The sequence below is a fragment of the Haliotis rubra genome, unplaced genomic scaffold (assembly GCF_003918875.1).
Source record: "Haliotis rubra isolate DU_JTF1 unplaced genomic scaffold, ASM391887v1 Scf70, whole genome shotgun sequence".
In the NCBI taxonomy this organism is placed as follows: domain Eukaryota; kingdom Metazoa; phylum Mollusca; class Gastropoda; order Lepetellida; family Haliotidae; genus Haliotis; species Haliotis rubra.
In genome coordinates this window covers 1,624,312-1,635,872 of record NW_025767413.1, presented here as the reverse complement: position 1 = coordinate 1,635,872, position 11,561 = coordinate 1,624,312, and the positions used below count along the sequence as shown (strand labels likewise).

The following is an 11,561-nucleotide window of genomic DNA, read 5'->3' as shown; positions in this document are numbered from 1 at the left end:
TTACTACAATTAGAGTGACGTCCCCTTGACCCGAAGACACAAGTACAAATATTTCTTATATATTTTCATACGAAGGGAGACAACTTGTTATATAGTATGAATAATCACGCACGTGTTGTTGAAATGTTGTTGAAAATGGCAAGACATAAACAGGGTAGAAACAAGAAGAAACATACACCAAAGAATAGAAAAGGACTACATCAGAAGGAAAAGGGGAGGCTAAGGTGTCCAGTTCTCACGATGAAGAAGTTGACAGTGATCCAGAATCCGATGATTTAGAAGTTGTCAGTACCAACAAGAATGTCAAACATGAGGTGGGCCAGATAAGAGATATATACCGAATAACGGCGAATTGTGGCGAATGTATATTTGCATATTACTATAATGTGTATTGGTGTCGATTTTACTCTTGTTTTATGTGTATGCACTTTGCCTGTCACATTTACGCAATTATACACTCATTTGCAAAATTGCAGTACATGGATGTACTGTAGCAGCTTGTACTGATTAGCTTGTAGCAATTTCTCAGTTTGGAGCCGCTATAGGATATGTTCGTCACCCAGATTTCATGCTAAAGAATATAACGTTGGAAACCAAGAAAAGGTATGAAGTTGAGAGGTGACGGGTAAAGATCTCTCCGGAAAGCTGTTGTGATAAGTGGAACATGATTGAAAATATGTTGATATCCTAAAGCAAGCTGAATTTGACATTTTGGTGATTTCGACGATTGCATTGCTCGTCGCTATATTGGGTTAGTATGTGCGCGATTGGAGTCCACAAACAGTTTCATCATTAGGGTGGATGCCCAGTCGCTGTCGTGAGAAGTTTTATTGACAATGGAAATCTGGAAGTTAAGTTATATATGCAAACAAGCCCCAATATTATTTTCCTGAGATCGTTAATACCACTTCTAATGCAAAATCATAACAAAAAATAGCAAGCGAAAATTCAGTAAGATCCGTCTTCTGCTGGTGACAGGCAATATATAAATAGGAAGCCATGTGATCACAACACTCCCTCACAGTGTGGAGCGAAAAGTATGGCTCATTGTCGAAAACCCATACAAAATCCCCGGATGTGGAGAGTGACAACAGTTTCGCCGATATGATGTCATCAATGCTATTTTTATAGGAAACACTTGATATTTGTGTGTGAAATAAATGAATATATCCTTTATCACTCAAGGTTAGTGAAATATAAACTTTGAATGATATTAATGATAATAATTCCGTTTTTGCCTTACATTGTCGAAAACCCCTGACACCAGGATATATTAGCAGATTATTAAAAACAATCAAATAGATTTGTGGATTTTAAGATTGAATTAGATTTAGGAGTGTATATATAACTTCTTTATATTTTAATTTGGGTAGATTTACTTCTACTGGTACCACTTAACATATTTTCTGCGCATGATCGGAAGGAAGCTTAAAGGTCACATGCAACGTAAAACACAACTTTGCAGATTCTGATACCTTTCGGTATGGACTTACCGAAACAAATCATCAAAAATGCAAATTCAACTTATAAAGTTGAAAAATAACGAGATGAAAAAAACTACGCGAAATCGGAATTAAAACGATTCACTAATTTTTCCCCAGCACTTGAGGGAAAAGTGGTTTCAACAGCTGGGCTGCGCTCATAGCACATGAGCAGTGAAATAGGTTTGCACAGCTTGTAAGAGGGTTGTCCGGTGAATACTCGGTGAAGGCTTTGGTGTGAGCTATTTTTCTAATGTTTTGTTGATATTTCACAGGTGTGAGCTTTTTATATGTTATGACAGTAGATTACCGATTTAACTGTTTATATTATTTCATTTGTCTATTTCACCACATGATCTTCTTACCGAGTCACTTTCTCAGTTCGATACTTAAAAGTAATGTCATTATTTAGCGTTGACAGAATTTCTAACTGTGATATAGATATGTTGTTGTCACAGACAAAACTCAATGTCTGTTTTATTGACACCTATGTGTCTGCCTGCCTGTCTACTAATGACAATATTCAATACACAACCTCGATCACTGACCACATGCAATTTGAACTTAACACCTATCAGGCTATACACCATAAACAAAACGCATTGATTTATGGCCCGAGTTCGGTCTCTGTCACATTATGTAATTACACACGACAGGCAGGTGTGATACTGGTACACATGACATGCTATGATGTCTGTTGATTGCAAAATGTTATACACAAAAAATGAGCATGTATTTACAAAACCCAACATCTCTATATATACACACACAATGAGCCGTGAGGGCATCTGCAAATGAACCAGTTGTTATTTTTGAGTGCACCCCACATGCTCTGACTGGGTTAGGGTATCCCGGCTGCTTCGTTTCTAGGGAAGTAAACCCAAGTACAAAATATTGCACTTTTGGTTTGTGATTGTACGCTTATAATTTTGTTTATATGTTTTTTCATAATCAGTAATGTATATTATATGTCATGAATAAGTGATAATTGTGTTTTAATTATGTTTGATTTTTTTGTTGCATGTGACCTTCAAGGTTAATGTTGGCAGGGTTAGGGTTAATGTTGACAGGTTAGGGTTAGCAGGGTTAGGGTTAATGTTGACAGGTTAGGGTTAGCAGGGTTAGGGTTAATGTTGACAGGTTAGGGTTAGCAGGGTTAGGGTTAAGGTTGACAGGGTTAGGGTTAATGTTGACAGGGTTAGGGTTAATGTTGACAGGTTAGGGTTAGCAGGGTTAGGGTTAATGTTGACGGGTTAGCAGGGTTAGGGTTAATGTTGACAGGGTTAGGGTTAATGTTGACAGGGTTAGGGTTAATGTTGATAGGGTTAGGGTTAGACTCCTATATACAACAACCAAAAGTAGCTAAAACAATGGTATCAGTATAAGTAAAGTGCTCCTTTAATTTTACTTTTTGAAAACAGAAATAAATCAAATTAAACATGTCATGCCAAACTCACAGATTCACATTCAAACTCGAAAAGATGTAAAAGGTGAATTAGAAATTTACTCAAAGACGCAAGTAAACTCATTGTGAAAATATCCCATACTTTGAAGTTTGAAGTAGGACATTAATGGTATGGGCAAATTGTATTGATGAAATGGAAATGATAGATGACAATGTTAGTGTTATGAATATGAGGTGCATGTTTAGTTTGACATTTGGTAGCTATTTTCACAAAAATGGCATATGAAGTCAGGGATGTTTTTGAAGTGTGATTTAACCGGACACAATGAATGTTATGCTTGCAGAGAAGTGTTGACTGACATATATGGTTTACTATTTTAGAATAATGATGAAGAGTCCGATATGGACTCAGATGAGGAGATGGCACAGACACGGAAACTTGTCACACAACAAAACAGAAAGAAGAAAAAGTCTGGTGGCTTCCAAGCTATGGGTAATTACTGATAATTCTTTTGCCTTAGTCAGAGAATAATGAAATAATAGAGAACTGGTTATTTTCTCCCAAATCTGTATATTTTACATAATTTGTATTATCCAGTATGAGGTGTTTACCATCTAGTACCTACCATTGTTGACCTGTCAGTCAGAGAATTATACAATAAGATATCAAGAGAAAAAATTCAAATTAATTTGTTATTGCCTCATTGGGTCATTGCCAAGATTATTGTTGATATCAGAGAGCATTATTGTGATTATCAGAGCTGTAGATTACCATGTATATCTCTAGAGTAGGGGCAGATGTGATGCGCAGTATGAGACATAAGTTAAACATGCCACTGTCTTGTCAGCATAAGGGAAATACTAGAGACTTGCCCAAACTGGTAGTTACGAGAATGAAAGTATCGCGCATACAGCTCATTTTCATAGGATATAAGTCAGAGGGCGCCTATTGTAAAGGCCTATTTGGTCATGGACAGCTCACATTTTCATACTCTGGTGAAGTTACTGTTTAATTTACATAACAAAATATCAGTGTTTTCCAGTGGGCCAAAAAGGCTCATAAATATAAATGATAAGGACTGATTGGTTGGTTGGTTGTTGTTTAACGCCACTCGCAGCAATATTCGTGCTATATGGCGGCAGTCTATAAATAATTGAGTCTGGACCAGACAATCCAGTGACAACAGCACAAGCATTGATCTATGCAATTGGGAACTGATGACATGTCAACCAAGTCAGCAAATCTGACCACTCGATCCTGTTAGTCGTCTCTTACAATAAGCATGGGTTAATGAAGATCAATTGTAACCCGGATCTTCACAGGTCAATAAGAACTGAAATACTTCGTGACAAAATGTGACAATTTAGTAAGTACTGCAGCTTTATGGAAATGCTAATAGCTATCTCTGGTTTGTTTCAGGGTTGTCATACCCTGTCTACAAGGGCGTCACAAGGAAGGGCTACAAGATACCAACACCCATACAGAGGAAGGTCAGTGGTGGTACCGGAGTTACTGGAATAGTGCCGAGAGGTCACTAAGAACCCTAATTATAACGTAAACATTCCCTCTGGATTATGGTAGCCTTATTCCTGTGGATACATAGAATACATACAGAAAATCAAAAGAATTTTAACACTAAGTCATAGTTATTCCTAGTGGTATACCTAATCTACCGCTGAGTTATCTCCCTTGATCCTGACATCATTGTATTGTTCTCCTAGAACCCTTCATAATTTTTCTGTATGGTCCACACCTATGACGTTCAATAACGTTCAATCGTATTACTATTTGATATTGTATTTACGTATATTTTCTTGTTTTTGAACTTTGAAAATTTCCCGCCCGTTTTGACTAGAACGAATTTGGCGCATAACATATGTCTCCTATGCCAGAAGTTTATGGCGGACGTCGATCCCCACTCTCTATGTGTCTCATTCTTCAAGGATTTGCGTGCTTTTATCAGATAGAGGTCTATTATGTCAAATGAGAGTTGGCTTATTATGGAGAAATTTCGTTCTATAGCTAGGAAGCGTAAGTATCTTCATCATCTGAATTCTCGGGAACTAAGAAAGCCAACACGGGATCGCCTTCATTGTCTATTAAATCTGAGCCTTAATCCAGATCTAGGTCAAAATCTAATCATCCACCCACATGGATATGTCTGCCATTTCGGACTTACTAGCTGGTTTCAAGTCCCATGTTCAGGCCGCTATGGATAAGTCCATACGGGACATGGAGTTCAGAAATGAGGTGAATTTAGCTGGCTATTGAAGCAATTGAGGAGACATATTTACCCCGCAAGACGGCAGATAGCCGCAATGACTTGGTGGTCGATGGCACAAGCCGGGGGCCAAAGTCATTTCCTGACGGAAACCAGGGGTGCTATGACCGGAAAGCCGGTTACCATGCCCTGGCGTACGCAGGAGGCCGGTCCCCCCAAGGGCTTCAGGCGACGAGAACGGAGTCGGTCTAGCCGGCTCCAGGTCCGGGGTGACCGTGGCTCAGGCTACACACTCCACCATCTTGGTTCCCCGGAACCAGCCATCCATGGCGGTTCCCTCTCGCTCACAGCCTGCTATCCTTCCCAACGGTGGGATGGCCGCAGGACTGTCACGGGCTGGATACCGTGCCGAGTGCACGGGATTCCTGTTCCGGCTTGAGCCATGCCACCGGGTCGGCGGCTATTAACAATGGGCTTGTCAACCCAGCCTGCTTTCTTTTTCCATGGTTGGACTAGGCAGCAGGACTTTCACTGGCTTGATACCGTGCCGGGTGCACGGGATTCCCGTCCCGGATTGAGCCATGATACTGGATAGGTGGCTATTGATAACCGCTTGTCAGCCCAGCAACCCGACAGCCACGGGCCTAGCGGTTTGATCAGAGAATACGGCCACAGAACTGCAGGCGTATACTGACACGGATAATCAGTCCTTGAACCCGTTGGTGTCTGACTTGGCCGATCTGGTCGCTTCATCGGTATATCCCTTCTCACAACCGGAGTTCACTATGTGAGAGGGTTTGTTGACAGCACTAACTATGGATGTTTTCAGAAGAGGATTTCTCGCCGGGTTGAATTTTTATGGAAAAGTTGGAACTATTATATGGTCTTTACTAAATATCCTTCCACCTCCGTTTGAGGATCAGGGAATTGACATACCCGTGGAGTTGGGTTGCTGATTACTGCCAGAAGGGATGCCCAAGCTGTCTTTGCTGCATTCTTCATTACTTAAGAAACCATTGGAATATTATAACTTAGGCCTCTCCAAGGCCACGGCGCGGGATAACCTGCCCAGGTATACACCATTCACGATAGACTTATCCCAGCCAGTCTACCTAAGTTGGATAAGGATTTGTCCTCTTACAAGAAGTTAACGGCTTCCGGGAGCAAACACTTCCGTGTACAATAGCGATTTCAAGGAGTTAGATATGGCTGCTTGGACATCCATTGGTATGTTATCCTATTTTAGCTGGTTTGCTGCAGGGCTACAGGTTTTGCTCCTCCAGTTTTCCAAGTTTACTCCTGGTTATAAAGGACACAGCTCAAGAGTTGGCGCATTTTTTTCCTGGATGTTAAGATATCAAGAGAGGTTGACTGGTCATGTTTTTGTTGACATTTAACTTTAACTTTCATTACTTTATAAGTTTGATTTGATAATTTTCGGAGGGGGATTATGTCACCTAAGTGACAATGCTTGTTAGTAATTGTTAGTAAACTTACCTCTGGATTATGGGGAGTAGCTCCCACCCTGTGTCCTCCCCACGAAATTATCCTTAGAAGATGTCATAGATGTGTTGTTTTTTAGAAAAATTGTGAAGGGTTCTAGGAGAACAATACAGTGACTTCAGGATCAAGGGAGATAACTCAGGGGTAGATTAGGTATACCACTAGGAATAGCTATGACTTAGTGTTAAAATTTCTTTTGATTTTCTTTATGTATTCTGTGTATTCACAGGAATAAGGCTACCATAATCCAGAGGTAAGTTTACTAACAATTACTAACAATATATGTAATTGTTCCTTTGTCACACTTTTTGATGTCAAGTATTTTTTTGAGCAGCAAGAACCATTTGATCTTTGTTAATGCATTGGAAAATGGGGACATTTGATTTATGTAAAACTTGCATGTTGTTATAGACCTTGCTGAAGTGCTGGCACTCCATGGTTAATCTATATATAAATCCAGAGGACTCGCAGACATAGTTTTGGGTGTCCAAGGAATGAATATAATAGTTTCAGACTGGTCAAGTGATTTCCAAGAATTTTACTGAGAGTGTTAGAGTTGATGTACAGAAGAAAATCAACCATTGACACATTGAGTGTATTTTTTACCAGAATAGGAACATCAGTTGCATGTAACACGGCACTTCCAATTTTGGTTTGTTTGTAATTATTCAAACAGTATTGTAATTTATTTGCTTTCATTCAAATTTCATGGTATGTGCGTGATGTAATGATTGTCTGTAATGATTGTCTGTAATACTGTGAGACAAAATAATTCACATTGAGCTGAGTTTGTTGTTTAATGCCGCACTCAGCAGGCTGCGGTCTGTAAATAATCGAATCTGGACCAGACAATCCAGTGATCAACAGCATGAGCATCAATCTACGCAATTGGGATACGATGACGTGTCAACTAAGTCAGTGAGCCTGACGACTAGGGGGTCCTTTCACGAAGCAACCTTTACTAAGGTTAACCTTAACTCCCATTCTTTAACATTGCACTCAGGTTACCTTAGTGACTTGCGATCACCTTAGCGCTTTGTGAAAGGAGCCCCTGATCCTGTTAATTCCCATCTTATGACAAGCATGGGTTGCTGTAGACCACTTCTAACCCGAATGTTACTGAGTAGGTACTGATATGTGTATCACTATAATATTACTGTACTCTCCAGACAATCCCACTCATCATGGACAGTAAGGATGTGGTTGCCATGGCCAGGACAGGAAGTGGTAAGACTGCAGCGTTTCTCATTCCAATGTTTGAGAAGCTGAAAGCCCATTCTGCTAAAGGAGCCAGGGCCATGATAATGTCACCCACCAGGGAGCTGGCACTGCAGACACTCAAGTTCACAAAGGAGGTGAGGCTGTGTGTAGTGTTTCAACCAGACTGTGTTTTCTGTCACCCACACACAGTCATTGATATTGAAATAATTGTCAGAAATACAGAATACATTGACAGCAATATCGGATTGATCTATCATTTCTTTTACATACAGGGGCTGTGGGGTAGTCATGTGGTTAAAGCGTTGCGTTGAAGACAAGGGTTCTATTCCAAACATGGGTACAATGCGTAAAGCCCATTTCTGGTGTCCCACACCATGAAATTGCTGGAATATTGCCAAAAGCGGCATGAAACCTCACTCACTCACTCACTCACTCACTCACTCACTCACTCACTCACTCACTCACTCACTCACTCACTCACTCACTCACTCACTCACTCACTCACTCACTCACTCACTCACTCACTCACTCACTCACTCACTCACTCACTCACTCACTCACTCACTCACTCACTCACTCACTCACTCACTCACTCTTACGTACATAGTTTGGTTGACTTTCCTCTGATGTTTGTTCCAGCTGGGAAAATATACTGGTCTGAAGGCTGCCGTTATCCTTGGTGGAGACAGGTTAGAAATAGACGCTTCTAGTTTATGGAAACCAGTTTTTAGAACGTGTAAATGTTTGCATTCAATTTTGTTATGTGTCATATTAATGGTCAGAATGTTCCTGGTGGGGAAAAGGTTTTCAATACAAGGTTAAGCCTAGTAGCATCAATAGCATGTTTCTGACTACAACCTACCTGATCAAAGTTTATTTGTTAAAATTTACAGAAATAATATTATGCTAGTGACAATAGTGTATGGTGTGACATAACATGATGTAATTGCTTTCTATATAGGATGGAGAACCAATTTGCTGCATTACATGAAAATCCAGATATGTAAGTATCAACTGACATTTGTCCATATGATTTCACTTTCTACCATCATAGTTACTTGTTTTTCCGTGACATATTGTTTACCACAAATATTAGAAATAGATACAGCACATAATTGCATTAGTCGTAAGTTGGTACACCTGTTCAGCCTTCATCATGGAACCCTTGTGGAACTTGCCTGTTTCAGCATCATCGCAACACCTGGACGTTTTCTCCATGTCATCGTGGAGATGGACATGAAGCTGAAGTCTGTGGAGTACATTGTGTTTGACGAAGCTGACAGGTAGGTATAGTGTGTGTACAATATGTCCTAAAGGTATTGTGTTTGACGAAGCTGACAGGTAGGTATAGTGTGTGTACAATATGTCCTAAAAGGTATTGTGTTTGACGAAGCTGACAGGTAGGTATAGTGTGTACAATATGTCCTAAAGGTATTGTGTTTGACGAAGCTGACAGGTAGGTATAGTTTGTGTACAATATGTCCTAAAGGTATTGTGTTTGACGAAGCTGACAGGTAGGTATAGTGTGTGTACAATATGTCCTAAAGGTATTGTGTTTGACGAAGCTGACAGGTAGGTATAGTGTGTGTACAATATGTCCTAAAGGTATTGTGTTTGACGAAGCTGACAGGTAGGTATAGTGTGTGTACAATATGTCCTAAAGGTATTGTGTTTGACGAAGCTGACAGGTAGGTGTAGTGTGTGTACAATATGTCCCAAAGGTGTAGTGTACAGTATGTCCTGTATTGTGTTTGTGAAGCTGACAGGTAGGTCTAGTGTGTGTACAATATGTCCTAAAGGTATTGTGTTTGACGAAGCTGACAGGTAGGTATGGTGTGTGTACAATATGTCCTAAAGGTATTGTGTTTGACGAAGCTGACAGGTAGGTATAGTGTGTGTACAATATGTCCTAAAGGTATTGTGTTTGATGAAGCTGACAGGTAGGTATAGTGATTGTACAATATGTCCTAAAGGTATTGTGTTTGATGAAGCTGACATGTAGGTATAGTGTGTGTACAATATGTCCTAAAGGTATTGTGTTTGATGAAGCTGACAGGTAGGTCTAAGTGTGTACAATATGTCCTAAAGGTTCTAGGAAGAGTAGATTCTCCATTATGACTACACAACTTACATTGTAATGCCACAATTGTTTGGTAGTATATTGATTTCATTAAGTTTATGGGGCAGTGGGGTAGCCTAGTGGTTAAAGCATTGGCTCGTCTCGCCGAAGACCTGGGTTCAAATCCCCACATGGGTACATTGTGTGAAGCCCATTTCTGGTGTCCCCAGCTATGATGTTGCTGGAATATTGCTAAAAGCGGCGTGAAACCAAACTCAGTCAGTCAGTGATTAAGTTTATAATCTTTTTAATTAAAGGTTGTTTGATTTTGTCTGTACGTCTATAAAAGACAAATAACCATCCGAAATTTGATGCCTCTTGGCTTTTAGTTTGTTTCCATGGTCACCAGTGTTCATGCTTAGATCGCATTTATAGTAAAAGATTGTTTTAACAACTAGTTCACTCATGCACAGTAAAAATGAGTTGAGGACTTTGACCATCATGTGTGGGAAGTGCTGTTGCCAATGCTGGAAATGGCTACCAGTGTTGTCTGGCATGTAACAGGAACTGTTTGGAGCATTGCTATGTACCCATGTGGAGGGATAACACTTGTACTGCTGTCGGGGTGGTGGATGGGGAGCTAAGTGGTTAAAGTGGTCGCTATTCATGCAAAGACCCTGGTTTGATTCCCAACATGTCAAGCCCATTTCTGGTGTTTCCTGCTAAAGGCATTAGCAAACTGGTAACTGCATATGTTGTGGAGAATGGTTTTCAGTGACATCTTGTTGTGTTGTTGCAGGTTGTTTGAGATGGGCTTCCAGGAGCAGCTCCATGAGATTATCCACCGGCTGCCTGAGTCACGCCAGACTCTGCTCTTCTCGGCCACGCTGCCTAAACTTTTGGTGGAGTTTGCTAAAGCCGGACTGACGGACCCCACACTCATCAGACTCGACGTTGACAGCAAGCTCAGTGAAAATCTCAAGGTAAGGTGTAATGAACTGTGTTAGTTGAGTCAGTCCTTTCCTCCACATGGTTTTCTGTAATATTGCAATAAAATTGCTTACTGGTCACCAGTGGCCCATGCTGTCAGAATAACCAGTGGAGAGATCTTATGGTGCAGTCTGTAACCTGAGGCGTATTCAGAACCGCGAGTGCCCACGAACGCTGGCGAGCGCTCGATCCTGAACGCCTGTGCCAGCTCGGCGCCGCGAACCATTCTCACAGCTGCCTCGCCAAGCGAACCAAGATGGCGCTCATGTTTAATGTCATTTGTCACCACTCGCCCCTTTCCGTAACCTCCAAAAAGAAGACATGGAGAATATTTTGTTAATGTTGTCAAATAACATGTATATGTCATCGAGTGGTCTGACAAAGTTGATATGTTCACGAGTTGCGTAACCATTGACAACATTAACAAAATATTCTATTTGTTATATGTTGATCATTGTTTATAAATGATCGAGACATCGATTTCGTAGTTTGCGTTTCGTAGTTCCAGGCAAAAGTGATATTTTTCCTTATCCTGACTCATGCTCTTTTGCTTGTCCCCTTCCTCTTGAGAACATAGTGGAACACTTGTATCTCCTTAATTGAAGCTCCCTTCAATGTAAAATCACTAATTGGTACTCACCCACGAGTTACCTCCCCTGCCGTAAGCGCGGGAACAGGTG

At 40.6% G+C, this 11,561-nt stretch overlaps 1 protein-coding gene across 2 annotated transcripts in view; it reads left to right on the top strand.

The window, feature by feature from the left end:
* The first annotated feature begins 77 nt into the window (after nt 1-77).
* The window catches only part of LOC124258826 (ATP-dependent RNA helicase DDX54-like), a 32,450-nt gene continuing 20,966 nt past the window's right edge, over nt 78-11,561 (top strand). The window contains exons 1-8 of one of the 2 annotated variants that reach the window (XM_046692920.1): nt 78-314; nt 3,268-3,379; nt 4,307-4,377; nt 7,781-7,966; nt 8,472-8,521; nt 8,794-8,835; nt 9,020-9,115; nt 10,691-10,874. In XM_046692920.1, coding sequence (XP_046548876.1) covers nt 3,289-3,379; nt 4,307-4,377; nt 7,781-7,966; nt 8,472-8,521; nt 8,794-8,835; nt 9,020-9,115; nt 10,691-10,874 — 720 coding nt within the window. In that variant the 5' untranslated portion in view covers nt 78-314; nt 3,268-3,288. The remainder of the gene's footprint in view (nt 315-3,267; nt 3,380-4,306; nt 4,378-7,780; nt 7,967-8,471; nt 8,522-8,793; nt 8,836-9,019; nt 9,116-10,690; nt 10,875-11,561) is intronic. The other variant, XM_046692919.1, reaches the window with a different exon arrangement.